We start from the raw sequence: 21,638 nt of genomic DNA, 5'->3' as shown, positions 1-21,638 counted from the left end.
GGTAAATCCCAGCATCAGACCCGCACCATGGCGACTCTGCAAATCCAAAAGCGCCCGGAACTGGCCCTGATTGTACAAATTCCCAAGGCGAGTGATCCCCACCCTACCCAGCGCTTTTTCAAGTGCAGCAGATATATCAGGAAGCGCCGCAAGCGGCAGTTTGGGAGTATAGAGGTAATCCACCCCCGCCCTCCTAGCGAACCATTGGTCATCTATATTTTCACTCTCATTTACTTGCATTTTATTTGTTAGATTGTGTGGGCATTAATTCTTCTTTTTGTTTGTTGTTTCCCTCCCCTGTGCATGGGCGCATTATTTGTGTCTTTTCACTGCTCACTTATAAAGTGCTACTTTTTCTTTTTGATTCTGTACTCCACAAGAGTGCAAGTGTTTTGTATCTGTCTTCCTTGTGTACTACTCTTCTCTCACTCTGTGTTGCTCTTTTTCTCTCACCTGTGTTTCTTTCCTCCCCCTTCCATGTTTTGCTTGCCCATGTGTGCTTTTCTTCCCCATGTGTGCTTCTCTCCCACCACGTTCCTTTCTCGCTTTTGTGCTTCCCCCAACAGCTCCAAATTCCTCACGGTCGCCTGTGTTGCTTACCCCTCCTTCTTTATTGCTTCCCCCACCCTTCGTATTGCTTCTGCCCGTGTGCTGCCCCTCAACAGTAATGCTTTCTTTCCCACTCACACCCTCCCTGTTGTTTCCTCGCCCATACGCACTCCATGTTGCTCCCCTACCCATGCCTTAAAAGAAAAAAATTATTTTGCAGTACTTAAAAAAAGAAATGTCGTTTATTTACTGATCCTAGTTGTATCCATGTCGTTTTGTAGGCAAGCGCATGCTTGTAGCACCTTTTTGGCTTACTCTTTAGCCATGCTGTGCTAAAAACCATTGGCAAAGCCAATATGTACCAAAGGTAAGAACTTTTGGCTTTGCACGTGCTTATTTTATTTCCTCTCCGTGTCAGCACTCCATGGAAGTGCTTCTGTTTTCATGCTCTCTCCTTTTCCCACGTGTGTAGTGCCCTCTTTAACATTTCTTCCACCTCCCCATCCTGCTTGTTTTTTTTATACCTACCCTCCATGCTCTTGTCAGTGTTTTCTGAACAGCAGCATCAAAAAGCATTGCCAGGCCACAAAGTGAGACCTATTGGCTTTGAGAAGAGACGAAGAGTAAGTCCTCGTAGCAGCAGAGCTTAGGTAGAGAAGGTATAGACTGATTATCACCAGTAGTTACAAAATTGTGATGTGTATTTGTCCGTGTGTAGTTATTTCTGTAGTGTAGGACTACTTGAGGGCAATGAAATGTAAGTACGTACTTGTGCACTGATAAAGTATTTTTAATCGGCGTGCAATACCTGGGAGGCGAGTGGGGATCCTGTTCAATTATGGGGGTGAGGGAGAGAATACTGGTCCTTGCAGACGTCTCTCTTGAGATCGTTCCGAAACTGCAGAAGAGATTAGACCACCTAATATTCGCCAACGAAAAAAAACCAGCAAATCTCATAGAATGTGTTTAATTGGGTGGGGAGGAGAGTTGGGAGGTATTCTGCTGTGGAAGTGGTAATATTCAGTGTATCTTGGCCTTGAGGTGGAGTTTATCAAGTACACTTTTATGTGTTGTATAATACAATCATTGCTCAAGACACTTGGTGGCACTAGAAAGAACAGTCCTTATTCTTGGATGAGCTGGTGCAGGTGGTAGGAGGATCCAAGGAAATGGGCTATAAATGCATTCCCATGGCCACCAATGACAAACCACAGCTCTATTTTGCCTCCTGAGATGCTCCTAAGACAGCATGTAGATTTGGAGCAGGGATCACTGTTGCATCCACCCCCCAAACCTCCCCCCTCTCCCCCCCTCCTTTCTCCTTTCTGTAACTCCTCTCAGCCATTATATGTTGTTCTGGTCTCAGAAGGCCAAGACGTTTACTTGTATGCAGATTATATGTATTTTTGTTTATGCATTAAGTGTTTCATATTAAAGATGCTATAGACTTATGAAACCACTGTTGGGGTATGATAATGCAGATGGCCAGAAAAAGGTTAGTACTGAATGGAAGACAAAACGTAGGCTTGAGGTCTTAAGGATGGAGTGGCAACCAACCGGAATACATTGTAATATCTCCCACTGGTGATGCAGCTGCACAGTGAACAGCAGACGGCAGCTTTATCTATCTGTGCAGTTTCATATGGAGTGAAGTTTACCCAAAGGCGTTGGGGCACTTTACATCAGAAATAAGTTACATCAGAGAAATTATCAGGCCAACATTATACAGCGATAAAAGGAATGAGCTCTAATGTGTTAGCGCTCTATACATAAGAAATAATTAGCTACCTGAGAAGTATGGGTAGACCTCAGCAATAACAGTGGTAACAGCAGTGAATATCCTAACGGTCTTAATACGGGAAAGACCTTCATCATTTCTTATGAAGCAGCAATGAATGTCAGCAAGGCAGCGCACTCCTCTCTTCTGTTCCAGTCAGCCATCACAGACCTACGTGGCTTTTAATCCTCAGTGTACTGTATTCGTTTTTTACTGTATTCATATATTTTTATAGTTCTCAGTTGCCTCAGAACCCTGGTATCTACTCTGAAAATGTTCTATATTGAGCGTCTAGTTTAAGTTTCTTCTCCCAGTTTTTTGGTATTGTTTGGTTGTAACTGAGATTTAACTGAGATGTATCAAGCTGTCTCAGTCAAGGTTAACCAATGCTATCTTGACAATATATTGCCTCTTTGCACTTTTCTGATGAATTCATTGTGCACTTGCACTGTAATGTTTAGAGATTCAAACAGTTGCCAACATTTGTGCTACGTACAATTTTAGGATATGTATAATTTGCACATGTCAGCTATTTTGCACTTGCACTTTAATGTTTTTGCACTGTATGGGGGAGCCAGGATCAATTTTTCAAGTTATTGAGAATTGATGATGCAGCGTCATGCATACTCTACATTGTTTGATTAAGTATTGCATATATAAGGAGTCGACCTGAGGCACAATTTTTGTTTTTAATGAATTATTCATTATTCAAATTAGTCATGTCTCTCTTAGCTGGTACATTTGGTATTTTTGCAATATTAAAGTCTTTATTTTTACATCAATCAAGTTTGTATTTAGGCTAATCCATTTTTTAACCAGTATTTTATGCCCTTAGACATTAATTGGTTACATCAGTCGACACTAGCATACAATCGATGTGTAGCATTGCATGTAGCTCTGAGTATTTCTTTTATTGCTATGGCTCCAGGGGAGGTGTGTTTTCTTGATTGTGCACTCAATATATTGGTTTCAATTGGTCCAGCGCGTCATGTGAGCAAGACCGCGGAAAAGCGGTCGAAACGCATTAGGCTAGACACTATTCTACGCACTTTATGAAGCTGATTGATTTTAACTACATCATGCAATAAAGCAATGCTTGATAATCTGAACACGTCGTGGTCCGTACCTGTTGATATTCCAGGAATGTGGATTTTTTGGATTCTATTTTGACCGAAGTGCGGCTGTCTTCGGTTCTGCGGAACCTCCTTCAAGCTGTGGCTGGCTGTTGTGCAGTCATCTTCGCCAAAAGCAAATCTTTTCCTGACCCGGAAGGAGTACAGTTTCAAGCCAGCCCCCCCGCTGTTGTGAAATCCAGCCACTTCAATGCCGGAGTAACCAACTGAGTGCCTGCGGATGCCCGGGCAGTCAAAGGACGCCAGGGAGAGAAACGAGTACACTAGCGGTAAGCCGGCGGGCTGCAGTGACGTGTGTGAATACACAGGCGGGAGAAGGATTGTGTTCTCTGACTCAGCGGTGTTCGTTAAGTGATTTTAGTTCGAGGCACCAGCGCTGCAATCTGCTTGTTGCATCAAAATTACAGCGTCATGGCATCAGCATACGCGCTACGGGACTGAGAGGCCGTGGCGGACGCCCTGTTTTTGAATCTGCCAGATATCAGGGTAGAGCAAAGGGGAAGTAAGGAAGGCACAAATACAAACAATGACAACAAAGCACTCTTACAGAACTTAGAGAAATTACTGCGCACTGAACTGAATAAATGGTGGGAGAAAAAATCCTTAGAAAAATATCATGAGGTTAATAGAATCCCAAAAGGATTAAGAATAAGGATTGCACCAACTTTTGAAAATCCCAATCCCTTGATGATGAAAGAGTGGGCAACAAACAACCTAGAAGCATCGATGAACATGGTGTCTAGCCTAAGTAAATATGCCGAAATTGACAGGATTGAAATCCTCAAAGAGATCGTGAGAATTAACGGCCTTCTTGACAGCTATGAAAACAAAGATCAGATTAAAAAAGGCACAGAAGAGATTGATGTTCGGCTAAAGAAATTAGAGGACACCATTAAAGCCAGTAAAATCTACAAATTCACGCGGGACAAGCATGATTATCAATCTAGGAGAATTTTCACATTCTCAAAAAAATTCGACACTGTGAAAAGGCAAGCATTAACCAGCAAACCACCTGGTACAGCGACTGCTGCAGTCTCTGGTCATGATCCAACTACCTTGTACTTGAGTTCAGAACTCAGCAGCAGTGATTCTGACACCAATATTAGGAGGGCCAGTGGCCAGGACTGTGTGCCCTCGAATTTTACTGCGGGAGAGGAGCTTACTTTTTTACAGTGGGACAGTCGCCAGACGCTGCGACCACGCAATCCACCCAAGAAACCAGGAGACAGAGAAACTGGTACAGAAACAAAGGCGCAAAGTCCGAAAACTGCAACCACGGAAGGGGAGGATACAACAAGAACAAGCATTTGCAATGCAATAGGTCTCGCATTATTAAAGTTTGAGATATTGGCATTGCTAAATAATGCAACACCAATAGCTCAAACTTTAATAATGCGAGACCTATTTCATTGCAAATGATTGTTATGTTAATCTTGACAGAAGTGCAGGATTGCATTGCCCTGGACACGCACGCACGCACACACACAAACAGAGGCATGCACATACACACATGCTTCGACATACACAGGCAAACACACACACACACACAGATGCTTTCACATACACAGGAAACATACACAGGCATGCACATGCACACAGGCATGCACACACACACAGATGCACACACGCCCAATTGTAAGGTTTTTTTATATTTGGTTGATACCAGTGCTGACTGTCACAAGTGCGTTGACAGCAGTTATCCGTATTTATAGTGGGTAGCCCGTGACCAGATTTAGGGAAAGACCACAACACCACATTCTTCCCACGCAGCATTATGTATATGTCATATTGATATAATATATGGTAATCGGCAGCTCGTAACAAACGCAAATGTGCAGAGGCGTAACTATACATTTGTCATAGCGTACAAGCATTATAGGCTTTAGTACAGCGCACGTTCTGCCACAGGTGCGGCAACTTTCCAAGGAGGACCTGCATGTGCAAAGATAAGCAAACCGCGATTTCGGTCTCGAGAGATCCAGCACTTTCCTCCAATTAGACTCCCACCCAACATGAGCCTGGTGATCTATCTTCTACTATACGACTCATCTTCCTTTAGTTGATTTAAACAACGTACACAAGAACCAAAGATATCGTCACCCCGCGTGCAGTATGTACTTCCGGGCAGCCTACACATCCCATATGGTGACTTCTGTCCACACCTCAGTTACTCTCGTAATGGCATGCCCAACATCTGCCCTCCTGTCATTATCACCTGCTGATATTACCCCGCCCTGCTGCAGTGATCGCTTCACAAAACATCTCACAACCAGCAAAGCTTTAACATTTACACAACCACCTTCCTTACGGTGCTTACCGCCTCACAGTAACACTGTCTAAAATCCATAGTCTCGGAGATAATCGAAACCCTCTCCAGTCTGGGGCCAGGAGCATAAACTGGTCACCGGCCACCTTGCCCCGATGAACCCTGTGCTCTCTCCCTGTGACATAGACCCAACTTTGGATACGCCGATGTACCGTCTCTTTGGGAGCTGGAGGAGTGCTCAGGTGAACACTCAGATCTCCTCTTCTAAACAAACGTTTCCTCCTTGAAGCGCGGCGCTGAGCTCCAGCCCCGTCCGCAGGTTCACCAGCCTGCCTGCTTTCAAACTGTATGCTATAACCAAAGCTCTGTGCCCCGTCCGCTAGGATTCGAGTCACCCTTCCTTAGGTACGGGTTCTCCCACCTGATAACCCCCCCTTCTCACCAGGGCACCATGGGCGGTGCTCGCGTTCTCCACCATGGCCGGCGCGGCTCTGCTGCAGAGATGACAGCTGGCATATGGGCATAGACTTCTCATAGGTGGTTGCAAAGTACGAAAAACTAATTGGCACCAGAGCTAAACTAGAACACACTGCTGCAAAGAAAATAAAAAATGCAAAGAGGGCTTAGCCGCAGCCAGGGACACTAACCAGTTCTTCGGAAAGCAGCAAGAACCTGCGAGCGCTGGTACCAGGAAGAACAAGCAAAAGAGAAAGCAGCTCCACACATGCGGGCCGGGGAGAAGACCTGCGAGGGCTGCCCGCGCATGCGCAGTACATGTAACTTTGGCGTGTTCTGCAGCTCCTGCCCAGTGGCGGCGTGTGCGGACTTCAACACCGCCGGACTTTTAATTAGTGCTGCGGAGCTCGTGCGGCCCAGGGAGGGGGCCGCCAAACAGTACAGGAAGTCCGGCGGGAGCCCACCCCGCCTTCGTGAATGGTGCATGGTGTGGACAAAGCAGGATTTCAGGCGGGGCTCCTGTTAGCAAAACGGAGCCCCGCGTGTTGCTGCAGTGACCGGCAGGAAAAGCAGAGGAGCAGCGCAAAGTCCCAACAAGAGCCGGTAAGTGCTTGGAGCGCGCGTGCGCATTTAAAAAAAAAAAATGAAATAGCATGAGGCTGCCTAGGACGTGCGTGTTAACGAAAGTGAAACTGCATGCTGGCTTGCGAGGGAAGGGGGACAGGAGATGTGCACGCCGCGTGGCTGTATGCGCGTACACCAACTCAAATCCGCCGAGACCATGCGCGTGCCCATCTCCTATCCCACTTCCGAGGCAAGTCAGCAACAATAGATCTCGCTGGCGACAGCGCTTCGCGCTGCGTTCGCCAGGCGAGACCTAAAAAGTGGTTTTACTGGTAGTGGGCACAGATAATACAGTGATAAACCTCTCAGAAACTATTCTATCAACTGCGGAAATCCAGCTGCTATCTCTAGGTTTAGCTTCTTGCCCTCCGACAAATTTCAAGTATGTTCAATCAAGGGTAGACCTGTTCAAATTTATAAGAAAACTTAAATTGCTGAAATTTTACAAGCTCAAGAGCACTTCGGACAGTGTCCCAGGGTCTAATCAACTTTCTAATGCCTTTTCCAGTTTACAGGTCTCCGACATCAACACATTAAAAGCTCTACACTCCCTGGCCGATGAAGATGAAGTAACTTCAGAGTCAACACGATGGGATATATCCGACATTGGCATCAGTAGTAGCTCTGCCCCGGTGAGCCCCTTCCATCGAACTTCCAGTTTCGTCCCTATGATGCCCAAAGATGTCATAGATTTGCTCAACGACTGTGTCACTGAGGATTTAAAACAGCTAAATATGAAAATCATGCGCAAAGAATCACGGAGGAGATCAAGAGAAATACAGTACTACAAACTTGTGCAAAAACTCAGGTCTAATAAGAACTTGATCGTGAACCAGGCGGATAAGGGGGGCAATATCGTCCTGTGGCCGAGGGATTTATATTTACAGGAGGCTGAGCGCCACTTAAATGACACGGTCTGCTACAGGAAAGCATTGCCCATTGAACTAACATGTTTAAAAGATAGAATGCACCAAGAGCTGATGGATTGGAAGTGTAAGGGTCTCATCACCAAGAATGAATTCAATTTCCTCAAGAACGATCATCCGATTACCCCAGTGTTGTACTTTATCCCAAAGGTACATAAACAGGTTACACCAGTACCAGGGAGACCGAATATTTCGGCTCAACGCAGTCTCCTAGAGCCGATATCCAAATACATGGATTACTATTTACACAATTTTGTAGACGGTCTCCCGTCGTTCATAAAGGACACTGGCCACTTCTTGTCCAAATTGCAACCTGTAAAGTGGAATGATGACTGCCTATTCATCGTGATGGACATTTGTTCATTATACACTAGTATACATTATGCAATAAAGCACTGCTTGATAATCTGAACACGTCGTGGTCCATACCTGTTGATATTCCAGGAATATGTGTATACACACACACACCACACCACCCCATGCTTATGCTCATAAAAAAAGACCAGCTTCTAATGACCTCCTGAAGAGTAACAAGGATGGTTATGCTCCAAATAAAAAAGGTAGAGCGTTCCAGAGCTTTGCAGTGGCTATTGAGAAAGCTCGGCTGCCTAGCATGGCATGACGAAATATAAGGGACAACAAAAAGCTGAGAAATGTTTGATCTTGTCAGAACCCCACAAGGCTTACCTGGGATGCTCGTGGGGCTATCTCGCAGGGACGACGTGAACCACCTCCACCGTCCCCCTCCTTACCCTATCAAGGTGGATATACAGACCAAGGCAAGGATGGGACCAGGGGAAGGAGTCAAAAGGTGGTGGGAAGGGACGTTGTCTGTGAAGACCTGGTGAGGGCACTTGTCTAGGTATCGCCAGCTACATAAAAGAGGAACCAATCGGTTAGTGTGCCTGCCCACTCTTCTAGCTTGGTCATACACACAACACTCACACCAGTACAAGGAACGTTGAGTAAAGGTCAGTATAGTCACCTGAAATAAAGGTTGGAGAAGGAACAACTCGAGGACAGGCACGATATACCCCAGTTCCTGAAGCACTTGAAGAAGATGACATCAGCGATCCAAACGTCAGTGAAGGGAGAAGGAAGGGCTGCCACACTCACCTGCGTGGCAGCAGGGTAGAAATGTAAAGAAAAACAAGGAAGACTCCTAGGTGGTGAGGAGAACAAAGGAAACCACAATCACGCGTTCCCTGTGCGTGTCATGGTGTCGCTAAGCAAGGCGCTCCTGAGCTGTGCGGGACCAAACAGGAAGCAGCAAACACGCGCTCCCTGTGCGTGTCACGCTGTACCAAATAAGGCGCTCCTGCGCTGTGGGGGATCAAACAGGAAGCAGCAAACACGCGTTCCCTGTGCGTGTCGTGCTGTAACAAAGAAGGCGCTCCTGCGCCACAAAGGCATGCAATATGTAACACAGATAAGGCGCTCTTGCGCTGTGGGGAAATAAACCAGAAGCAGCGACTACGCGCGCTCTGAGCGCGTCGCGGGGCTCGTAAAACAAGCCGCTCCTGCGCCGCAGGGAGAAGTCAAGAAACCCGTGACCACGTGTTTAATGCGTGTTGCGGTCTAGGCGCCAGAGAAACTTGGGGCTGTTGTCGGCAGGGAGAATGCCAACATGCGGCGGCAAGGGCGGAGGTCTCGGGCTGGTCGGAACTCCAAGGCGTCCGTAGGCTGGTCGTGGGTCGCAAGGGCAAGCTCATCAGGAACAGTACTGGAAGCACCGAAGGGTTAGAGTACCGCAGCTTTATGTGGTCTCACCCGGTAGTGCATCCACCAGACTTGAGTGCGCTTCCTGGTTGGAGCGCTAGACCGCTGACTTGCCCTGCCGTCCTGCGCACCAACCATAGACCGGAACCTGCCAAACATACCACCACACGCACCGCTGCTCTTCCCTGGCTGGAACCATGACAGATCTTACAAACAAAGTTGGAACCAACCTGAAAATTTTACTGTACAATGGATTTGCATGAAGGACATAGAGTGTGTTATAAACAGTGAAAAATAAAACTAACTTTGTTTTTACTTGCAGCCTATAAAAAGCTGATAAGATGGGGTGACCGAATCAGATAGTCTCACAATTCAATTCAATACAATCCCAGCTGTCTTGTTCTGCACCAGCTGAAACCTTTTGATATATTGGGTTGGAAGATCTAGATGCAAAGAATTACAGTAGTCTAATCTGGACGCAGTGAAAATATTCATAATTTGGACTTTTTGAGACTCTAGGAATAAGCAGATAATTCTCCATAAATTACGCAATTGAAAAAAGCATGTACGTATCACTGCTTTAATTTGTTCAGACATGCTTATTTGGGCTTCAGATTTGACTTGTAAATGTTTGACACACTGCCTGGGTGCTGGCTTATCAACCAAATTAGGGGGTGCAGAGATCATTTCCTGGCCAGACAATGACTTATTAATGCAACACACTCATCATAGCCACCAGGTAATACTTCTATAAGCAAAGGATAGTAACACCTGATTGGTGATCTTGGCTTGGTAAGGGTTGTGTGAAGTAAAGAATCAAGCAGCGGAGGCAAGTCTTGGCAGAGTAGAGAAATAGTATGGACTCGGGTAGAAGAATAATCAGTCAGACAAAATTTGAAAATGAAAGGGAAAGAGATTGTGTGGTAAACCTGGAGAAAAGAATACAGACTGCAAGCGAGGAGATGGACTTAAGCCAGATGAAAAGTATTTTTGGAAGCAAAGAATTTTCAGATCAGTATTGAATGTAGACACTGAGTTAGTAGTACATGAACCCAGGAGCAGAGATTTCCAAGTTCCAGTAGCGCATCCAGAAAAGGATTTGCCATGATGTATCATTTTTTTTTTGATAAACAAGTTTTTATTAGTTTACTTGATACAACAGAAAAACAGTGAGCCTGTCGAACTGTCAACATACAATAGCACCACTTGAGAGCGCGCCACCCCTCCGCCCCCCTCCCGAACACCCTCCCCCCCGCCCCGGACCACTTGTCTATAATACATTGCCTAACCACTTCCCCCAGACCCTTCGGTACTTTTTGTGACAGCCCCGCGCCTGGTATAAAGTCCGCTCCTGTGCCGCACACCAGTCCACCCCGGTGCTCCACTTGGCCAAACTAGGCGATTGTGTTTGTTTCCAGGCCGCTGCAATATCCCTTTTTGCCACCATTAACGCTGTTGTGAGAAACAGTTTCTCAGCTCGTGTGCCGTCTAGGCCGTCAGTGATGCCCAGTAGGGTGTGCTTAGGGTCATGGGGCACTTCCCACCCCAAGACCTCCGTGAGGTCGGCTTCTATGCCCCTCCAGTATCCCCCCAGCTCCGGGCAAGACCACACCATGTGGATGAAATCGGCCGGGTCGAAGCCACAGCGGGGGCAGGCGGCGTCGGTTGAGAGGCCCGCACGGCACAGGCGGGCCGGCGTGAGGTAGGCCGTGTGGAGGTAGTAAATTTGAATAAGCCTCAGTTTGGCGGAGGCCGTCACCAGCCTGGGGGCCATAAGGGCATCCCGCCAATCGCTCTCGTCCAGAGGACCCACCCACTCCTCCCATTGCTCCTTCAGCCCTTCCCGGGGGGCGGGGGTATTGTTAATGAGAGAGCGATATATCCTGGATATACCCCCCCTCCCCAGGTTACCCAGCACAACCTGAGCCTCCGGGGGGCTGTGGTCCGGCAGCCTAATGTCCAGCGGGGTGTACGTGTGTATAGCGTGTCGCAGTTGGAGGTACCGATAAAATTGAGATGAATGGAGGGAGAAGCGCGCCTGCAGTTCCGAGTACGAGCACATGCGTCCCCCTCGCCAAACATCTCCCAGCTGGGAGATGCCGAGCAAATCCCAGGACTTAAAGCCCTCCAGCCCCGCAACGTCACGCAACCATGTCCCGTGCCAGAGGGGGGTAGCGAGTCAGCTTCCCAGTCCACCGGGTGTGGCGGAGCGCCGCTCGCCAAGCCAGGAATATCGCCTTGGTGATGTCCGGGCAGGAGGTGGGGATGGGGGCGCCGTACATGCGATCCTGAATACTGGAGAAACCCAGGTCTTCCAATTCCACTCTGTAGGCCGGATCAGACCATCCTCCCCCGAACCAATCATGAAGGACCAGAAGGCGGGTGGCCAAGTAGTAAAGATAAAGGTTGGTCATGCCTAGCCCCCCATCAAAGGTGGGCAGGCGACATATGGACAGGGCCAACCGTGGCCTCCCCCCGCCCCAGAGAAATCTGGTGGCCATCCCATCCAGTTCACGAAACCACGGCCTTGGAAAGGACACTGGCGTGTTTTGCAATACATAAAGGAACCGGGGGAGAATCATCATCTTGTAGAGCGCCACCCTCCCCAGCGGATTGAGCGGGAGGGATTGCCAGCGCGCCAGATCCGCTTTGGATTGCTTGACCAGGGGGTAACGTTGAGTGCCCAGCTCAATTCCGGGAGAAGGGAGACCCAGATGCCCAGGTATTTAAAGGACAACCGGCGGAGGGGAATAGTGTCCTGCCAGTCAAAACACTCCCGGGAGGGGTGCAGAGGCACAAGGACCGATTTGCGCGAGTTCAGGCAGAGGCCAGAGGCGCGAGCAAAGCGGCCCAAGATGTGGAGTGCACGGGGACCCGAGCGCGCTGGGTCACCAAGATACAATAGGACGTCATCGGCGTAGAGGGCGATTTTGTCTGCCTCGAGGCCCGGCCATTCCCTGCCCCGAAGGAGCGGGTCCGCTCGGATCAGGGCAGCAAGGGGCTCCATGGCAAGCGCAAAGATGAGGGGCGAGAGTGGACACCCCTGCCGCGTACCCCGGCCGATCCGGTCTCGACAGTGCCCCGTTAACCAACACCCTGGCGCGGGGACGCGCATAAAGGACCCGTACCATTGCAACAAACTTGGGGCCGAAACCCATGTGAGTCAGGACATCGAACAGGTAGGGCCACCCCACCGAGTCGAAGGCTTTCTCGAAATCGGCAAGCAGGAGGGTGAGATAAGGAGATATGCGATGACGGTGCGCCAAGGCCACATGAAGGCGACGGAGACAGTGGCGAGTGCCTCGGTCCTGCATGAAGCCGCACTGGTCCGGGTGCACCAAGCACGACAAAAAGGGCCGGAGCCGCTGGGCCAGGACCGCTGCGTAAAGCTTGATATCGGTGTTGATAAGGGAGATAGGTCGATAGGCCGACCTGTCAGTGGGCGGCGGTGTGGACTTGGGCAGAACCACAATCGTGGCTATGTCAGCCTCCGGAGGGAAGGAGCCTCTCTTGACCGCCTCCGCATAGAGGGCACCCAACCTTGGGACCAGATGGTCCCTGTAGGTGGCATAAAACTCCTGGGGGAAGCCGTCCGGGCCTGGGGTCTTCCCGGCGGACGTGCGCCCTATCGCGTCCCCGATCTCCTCAGGAGAAATGGGCCCCTCCAGACTCTCCCAGTCACCCGACCGAAGTCTGGAAAGTCGTACGTCACTAGCGGCAAGCGGGGAGGCCAGGGACAGGTCCGACGCCCGGGCTTGGTACAGCTGGGAGTAGTACTGAGCAAAGGCATCTGCTATAGCCACGGAGGAAGACTGGAGCGCGCCACCGGAGTCGGTCACCGCCAGGATGATGCGCGACGCCCTGGGGTAAGTGGCCAACCGATGCAGAAGTGCACCATTCTTATCGCCCCATCCGTATACCCTCGCCACTGAGGATTGCCAGAGGAGCTTGGCTGCGTCAAGCGACCGTTGGCGAATCTCCTCACGCAGGAGTCGCAGCTGCCGGGTCTCGGCCGGATCACCAGAGTCAGAAATAGTTTGTTCAAGGCGCAGCGCCCGGGCCTCACAGACGGTGAGCTGCCGCAACTGCGTCTGGCGATGCTTTACCACATGCGACTTCGCGGCTCCCCTAACTGTGGCCTTGCAAGCCTCCCAAAGGGTACCCGCCAAGGAGACCGACCCGTCATTATCACCAAAGTAATGCACCAATGCGGACCCCACCTCCTTACGGAGCGTCCCGTCCTGGAGGAACCATGCGTTAAATCGCCACATCTGGCGGGCCGCACGGGGCGGGGGGCCCAGGCCTAGCAGGAGCAGAGAATGATCCGATATCCCCCTAGGGAGGATGCGAATGTCCTGGATGCCTACACAGTCGGCGGGGGGGACAAAGATCGCGTCAATGCGTGCGTGGGTGTGATGTGCGGCCGACGTGTGAGTATATTGCCGCGCGTGCGGGTGCCAGATCCGCCATACGTCGCACAGGCCCTGTGCCTCCGCCCAACTCGCCAGCTGCCTCGCCCTCACGGCGCGGGAGTCTGAGACCGGACCCGAGGAGTCGAGCTGTGGGGCAGAAACGGCATTGAAATCTCCCCCAAGAACGATAGTGCCCGGCGGAAGAGTCGCCAGCCAGGACGCGACCTGAGATAATGTTGGAGACAGCCCGGAGGGCGGCGTGTAAAGCGACAAGAGTTGGAGCGGCCGGCCCTCAAGCAGGCCGCTAACGGTGATCCCCCTCCCGTGGGGGTCATGTATCACCCGAGTCGACACAAAAGGGAGTGAACGGCGCATCAGGAAGGCGACCCCCTGCGAGAACCCGGAATGCCACACCCGGTCATACCCGAAGCGCGCCAGAGAGGGACATTTCTCGCCGAGCAGATGGGTTTCCTGAAGTAGGAGCACGTCCGCTCCCGCGCGCTGGGCATATTTAAGGACGGCGGTGCGCTTAAGCCTGTCTAGCAATCCGTTCACATTCCAGGACAGGATGCGCACCTGGGCTTTGGGAGCTAGGTCATCCATGACGGCGGCGGGAATGGAGCGCACCGGGGACGAGACAGCCAGGGGACGCCGGGAAGGCACCCCATGACGCGGGTGTGTGTAAGAGAGGGCAAGGAGCACGTGGGCCCCGGGGGACCACGGACCCCACGTTAGGGGAAGGTAGCGGATGGCGGCAGAAGGTGAGCGACGGCGGAGCGCGCATGTGTGGCTGCATGAAGTGGTGAGACGACACGCGCGGTGTGGTGCAGCATGAGAGGCTCAGTGAAAAACAAACCCAAACCAAAGAGAACATTCTCACTAGGAGGAACAACCAACAACCCTCAAACCCCAACCCCCCACCCTACACTTCGAGAACGGAAGCATCTGTCGCCCGAACTGAACCAACAGTCACAAGACCCCAAGCTTGGTCGCTCGGGTATAAAGAGCGTGGTGGACCCCTCCTGGAGTACGGATTCCAATGTCTTGTCCTAGGCTGCTACAGGGGAGTGCGAGACTGGAGAGCCCCCCACCCCCACCACCGGGCAAGGTCGCCGCCCCCCCCTGGATATGGGAATCAAACAGAAAGTCATATAGCGGGGCTGCGGGAGAGGTCTGACGGGTCAATGTGTGCGTTAAGAGGGGTAAGAGACCCCTCTGGCCCAGGCGACAGTCGGTGCCGGGACCCCCCAGCCGCTTGAGAGGAGGCACCGGACGAGTCCCTCACTAGTCCGCCAGAGACGCTCGCGGATCGGGTCTTTACCACCGCTGCGCCACGTCGTTGCCGGGAGCGCGTGCGCTTCCTGCGCCGTGGTAGTTGGGGCCCAACCGCGATGTGGTCCCGGGGTCCAGTGGTGGCCGTCACCACACCGGGTTGGCGCAGAGGTCGTTCCTCGGTAAGCCAGGCCCAGGCTGCCCTGGGGGTGTCTAAGAACAGTGTCTTACCCTGGAAGACGATGCGCAGGCGGGCCGGGAACTGGAGCTGGTACTGGAGGCCCAGGGAGCGCAGCTTTTGCTTAACTTCCGTTTAGGAGCGGCGTTGTTCCTGGACCTCCCGGGTGTAGTCCGGGAAGATCATGATGGTGTGATTCTTAAAAGTCAAAGGGCCGCTCACCCGCGCCTCCCGCAGGATAGCGTCTCGATCCCTAAAATTGAGGATCCGAAGAATAAAGGGGCGCGGGGGGGCTCCCACCGGAGGTTTGGCCGCCAGCGACCGGTGCGCCCTCTCCACCACGAACCAGGTAGACAAGCCGGCCGCCGGCATCCAGGACTTAAACCATGCTTCCAGGAAGTCGTCCGCTCGGCCTGACTAGACCCCCTCCGGAAAGCCCACCAGGCGAAGGTTGTTGCGGCGGGCGCGATTTTCGGCATCCTCCGCCCGTCTATGCAGTTCTTTGGAGTGGGTTGTGAGCTCCCTTACCTGGTCCTGTAGGAGGCGATTGTCATCCTCCGCCGTGGAGATCCGGGACTCTGTTTCCGTGATGCGGGCCGTGGCATTGCGGAGGTCTTGCCGCAGGAGAGTAATGTCCATCTTCACTTCCCCAACCATCCCCTCCAAAGAGGTGCGAGAGGCATCGATGGCCTGGAGGATGGTAGCCAAGTCCTTATTCTGGGTCGGCGCCTCCCCCCAGCCTGCGCCCGGCAGTTCCGAGCTCGCAAAGCGGTCAATCTTCGTCTGATGGGACGCCGCCGGCGGCCTGGGGCCTTTTTCCTTGCCCATATTGGGCCCAGGGAGCACGTCCTGTCCCCGTCGATGGAGGGCGCCGAATGCGACCCGGGCTTCACCCGCCGGATCCGGGCCAAGGCGCCACCGCCCCGCTGCAGGCCCCTCACTGTTGGCAGCGCCCGATGGGCCACCAGCCGAGTCGCAGCACACGGGCCGCTGAATTGCCGCCTCCCGCCCCAGTCTGCAGGGCCGACCCGGTCGATGGGGGAGCACAGCAGCCCCCCCGGTTCAAGGCCAGCAGCTGGTCTCCCCTTCGGCGCAGGGGTCAGAGGGCGCCCCCGTTAGCCCAAACACAGCGCCGTGGGTGACCGCGCCGGGCCAGATGTCCAAGGGGCAAGAAAAGGGGGGGGGCCCCCCCGCCGCCGGCAACACAATCCAGGCACTGGCGCCGAGCAGGAGCAGTCCGGCGCGGCGTCTCCACAAGCCGCCGCTAAGGATGTCAGGTTGATGGGAGGGGGGCAATACATCTCAGGCACTGGCGTAGGGCAAGAGCAGTCCGGCACAGCGTCCCTCACAGGCCGTCGCCGTGGGTGGCAGGCTGATGTTGTGGCCTCACGCCTGGAGGCCGGCCCCAGGGTCAAGCAGGACAGCGCAACCTCGGGGATCCCCCCAACAGCGGATCCCCCGTCGGGCTCCCGAGGCTGGAGGGCGGGTGGGCCAGTAGGAAGCCGCTTCGCAGGCGGCGCCGGTCCGTGGGCTGCAGCGCAGGGAGGGAGCGATCGCCTCGGGTGGGTCTGCGCAGCTCGGGCCGATCCGCCCGTCGGACAGGCTCCACCGCTGAGAACCCAGGGAGCACCCCGTGTCACCTCCGGGGGGACGCTCAGCCTCCGCCGCCCCCTCCAACTCACCCAAGGCTGAAGACGGGCACCGGCTCCACGCCGTCGGCGCCCCCAACCACAGGCCGGCCGCCGGCAGTCTCGCAGCCTTTACCCCTCGTGCTGCGCCGCGGGCGCTAGTAGAAGGCGCCACCGGGCGAGGAACCAGCCGGGCGTGTCCCGTTCAGCGGCGCCGCTTCCGAACAGCGTATCTCGGTCCCCACGGCTCCAATCCAGCCAGAATTTGCAGCGAGGGTAGGGTGGCAGCCCAGCACCCGGCGACAGTCGTCAGAGCGCAACCAGGATAGCTAGATCGGATGCCAGGCGGATGTGAGGGGTCCACCATCCAGGAGCCTCACCGCGGTGCGGCCATCTTGGCTAGCGCCACGCCATGATGTATCATTTTATAAAAGTGAGGGTTTCTAGAAGCAGAAGTAGCGAGTCGGCTCTGTAAAAGACAAATGGCATACAAACTCCTAAATGGAAAGATTGTGGGACCAGGATGCAAACACCGAGGCAGTGGGCATGAATGAAGAAGAGGAGATTGAATGAGACTATGTGATAGGTTAGTGGCACAGGTGCTTTAATTTAACTCCACTCCAGTACCACACAATACCATAAACAGTACCCCAGTAGCTGTAGAGGAGTGGGCAGAAGATACAAGACTAAAAGTCCAGAAGACAGGAAAGGTAAAGCCTAGCTAAATTTAGCAGTACAGGGATACCAGGCTTTGTACCAGGGCCCTGTAGTGCAGTTATAGAAGAGGCATTCATCACTTTATACCTAGGAAGAAAAATATAAATTAAACGACAACATTAGCAATCAAATATACATATCCATTTTTTATATCACTAAGTATTTATGCAGTGGCAACAATGGCGCGCACAGTGAAGTCAGAGGAATTTGTTTTCTGGAATTCGTACGTAGAATAATTGAAGAGGAGCGTCTCATGCCCCAGAGTAGAAAAACCTGATGTTGTATGTAAAAAGTTGTCTACAGTGTGCGTATGACTTGAGATCTGATATAGGGATACTTTACCCATGATCATTAAAGGATTAGGCAAAATCAACATCTTTGAGACTGTTAGAGGATTTTAATATAATAAACCATCTTAGTCTCCTGATGTCGAGATTCGACCTGTGGTGGTCTTTATTGTTTATGTACAAGAATTTAAGGAGATCAGTCACTGTCAGTACTTTGGTCACATGAGGCTTTCCCATTGGAGATTATGCATTTAACACACACATACAGGATCAAATACATATATTTGTGTTTGGGAAGAATAGTAATACAAGTCCTGAAGAAGGTGGCCTCATATTCTCATTCCACCAAAACTCTTTGATGGAAACGTTTCTACATAATCCAATAGCACTGATTAAATATTCTACATTTAACACACAAATACAGGATCAAATACATAACTTTGTGAGAGGTTGTGGTGCAGCGGCCAGAGCTGCCGACTCAGAAGCGGGGGATCCGGGATCGAATCTCTGGATCGCTGCAACATCCTGTGATTCTAGGCAAATCACTTAATCTCCCTGTGCCCATGGACAGCTCCTGGATACCCTCACGGGTGATAAGCCGCGCTATATAAATCTACAAATCTTTGTGTCTGGGAAGAATGTTCATATCATAAGACCTGAAGGATGTTGGTCTCTTATTTTCATTCCACCAAAACGCGTTGGCTGAAAGGTTTTTGCATAATCCAGTAGCACTGATCAAATGTACATGAAAATCAATTCATATTTGTACGGTGATATAAAAAATGGATATTTATATTTGCTAGCTATGTTATGGCTTAATTTATATTTTTCTTCCAATATACAAATAGGTGAATGTTTTTTATGTGACTTTAAAAGTGTTTTAGATTTGGGATAATTGTGTGGAAAATGATGAATTGATATATCATTGTAATAAATAGATTAGTGATCAGATTTTGATTAGTTGAGGGACTGTTTTCACAGTGTTTAAGAATACACTGTGTGTGAGTGCATGTATGTTGGTTTGACTGCCTAATGAGTCAGTACGGTTTCCTAGGGGAAGTAGCTCTTTCTGGTCAGCAATACCCTGTCCCCTTGTTTTAAGGGGTTGCTCTCATCAAATTCTCTGAGTAAATAGAAGAGGCACTGCACTCCGATTTTATTTGAAGCTTCTGTATGCTGGCAAAGTGGAAGTGTGTGAACCAATATTGCTGTCACCCAGCTGGGACAAATATAGATTCTGCCCTCATCAACAATGCACGTTGCAGGTGGAGAGGTTCACATTTCAAAAAGACACAATTGCAGTGTGATTCAAACAGAAATGAGTAACCATATTCCAAAACAGCTGCATCTTTCAACAATGTGAATGCAAAAAGCAAGATTATAGGTGTAGAATTAAGGTTGTGATAGTAGGTCCTGAAAGCCCCATTGGCTACTTCTGCTCCCGATCATGAGCCTTTCATTATTAGTGAGACTGCTATTCTATTCGTGTTGATAACCTTAAGGTAACGTTGGATTCTAGCTTGACCATGGATCGCCAAATAAATATGGTGTTGAAGAATAACTTCTACTTTTGATGACTTTAAAGGTGCACCTAGTTTTTCCGTATAATCCTTAACTGCATTAAGTGTTTTCCTATTTGGATTTATTTGATGCAAATTTATCTTATGTGGATATCCTGAGATGTACGCCTACCATGGATGATCCTTTTATTCTATCAAGCGTAAGATGAATGAGGCAGATACACCCTGGCCACAGCGGGTAAATCATTGCAACTTTGGAATTGTAATATTCTTTGTCTGGGAATTACAAATAACCGGGGTCTAAATCAGCAAAGTCATAAAACATAGCAGCAAGAGTAATAGGAAAATGTTTTAGATCTCATATTTCACAAGCTGATTATACTACATTGTTTGCCCCTGGGGACTCCTATCCTATTGAAGTATCTTATGAGCTGCTTCCTCTTCCCCGCAATGCATGACCAATGTCTTTCAGTCCTATGCCCCTTAATGTGGACAGCAATTATTATTAAACGAAAACCTGAAAAAACAAGTTAAACGCTATAATTTGCAGAATATGTGTATGACCTAAAAAATAAGTTTGCTAGAAAATGCATTCGTGAGAGCTTGTTGGTCAAACAGTAAAAGCCAGTTTACCAGTAGATCTCAAACTATGCACTACGTTTTGTGAATAAATATGCCACAAGACAGAAGAACTAGTATCATACCATTGTTTAATCACAAGGCACATTTGTTGTGTTCAATTGAAGTACTCACCATCAGGTAGATTTAAGCACACCGTTCACCTAGCAGGGACAAATTAGGTACATACTACCTGCCACATCCTCATGACCACCCTGCATTATTTTTGTTGTTTTAAAACTGAATGGGTGTTTTATTATTTTTCATACTTTGTGAACAGTAACAGCTCTTAATGTGTGTTGCTTATGACAGTTGTCGCAAGTTTCTTATTCATATCAGCCATCATTTATTAATTCATTTTGGATAATAAGGAACTTTAAACAAGCTAGGAACTGCAATGTCTATACCATGACTCTATTCAGTTTTTTAAAAATATTGAATTAAAAAGAAAATTCTGGCAAAGTGTTTTTACATCTGTTTGCTTTTACTTTTGGCTCACGTTTGGCTGCATTAATGCATCTTATTTCCTATTAGGCACCTCAGAGTTGCAACGAGGACAGTGATAGTGACAGTGATGACGACGACGTGAAGGTCACCATTGGCAACATTAAGACGGGAGCTGCCTCCTACATGTATGTATTGTTTGCTCTTTGTTCCTGTAAACTGATATATTAAGATTTCCGGTACTGGCATGAGTTTATAAATGGCAGATTTGTATAATGCCTCAAAGCGATAAATTCATCTTATGGTCTTTGTGGGCATGTTACTCCCACCAGAGATTATAGTCAGTTATGTTACTCTTCGCTGTATATTCTCAAGATCTATTTGATTGTGACTTCTATAAACTACTGTATTTGAAATGTTGGAAAGAGTATTTTTAGCTGTTCTGTGGCACTAAAAATAAATAATTTCACTATTACCTAAGGCTATGGTGCTTTCTTTGTGATCTTGGAAAGATAAAATCCAACTTCCAGTAGTCCAAAGGAAACACGGTACTGGAAGTATTCTGGAACGCCAGATATACGTGCTTTGGTGCTCTTGTACAAGATACTACAGGTATAGCATGATATTTACCTAAATACTTTCACTTGGTTTCGATTGAAGTCTCACTTCAGCATATCCGAGAAACAGGCTCTACATCTAAAATTCTCGATTGTGATATTTAAGTCGATACTCATGAAGAAGCTTTGATGAAGTCAATTAATGACGAAACACGTGTTGGCTTGAATGAAACAAACAAAGAAGATTCCAGAATACTTCCAGTACCGGGTTTTCTTTGGTTGACTGGATGATAAGAGTCCTCGGCATTAATTCTGCTGTTCTTGGGTGTTTTCTTCCTCCTAAGGAGTGATTGGCAACAATTTCCTTCCTCTTGGAAGCTTGAATTTGAATAACTATTAAAATTCTATGTGTAGTGCACCCTGATTTCTCCTGGTTGCGACTAGAAATGTTTTAATTATTATTTTTTTTTCTCCAAAACCTTTATTGACAAATTCAGCATAATCAAAATACACTGTTGCATAATCGAAATACACTTTTTCATCAGATCAGAGCAT

The 21,638-nt window shown here is 49.6% G+C and overlaps 1 protein-coding gene across 3 annotated transcripts in view; it reads left to right on the top strand.

Moving 5' to 3' along the window:
* LOC146829566 (uncharacterized) overlaps positions 1 to 21,638 on the top strand; it is a 312,339-nt gene that overhangs the window by 171,295 nt on the left and 119,406 nt on the right. For all 3 annotated transcript variants that reach the window (XM_085608270.1, XM_085608269.1, XM_085608268.1), the window contains exon 4: positions 20,617 to 20,714. In XM_085608270.1, coding sequence (XP_085464396.1) covers positions 20,617 to 20,714 — 98 coding nt within the window. The remainder of the gene's footprint in view (positions 1 to 20,616; positions 20,715 to 21,638) is intronic.

This window comes from Triturus cristatus, chromosome 5_2, assembly GCF_964204655.1.
Source record: "Triturus cristatus chromosome 5_2, aTriCri1.1, whole genome shotgun sequence".
NCBI lineage: Eukaryota > Metazoa > Chordata > Amphibia > Caudata > Salamandridae > Triturus > Triturus cristatus.
Note: the sequence above shows the minus strand (reverse complement) of the source record. Positions and strands in the feature narration are given on the sequence as shown.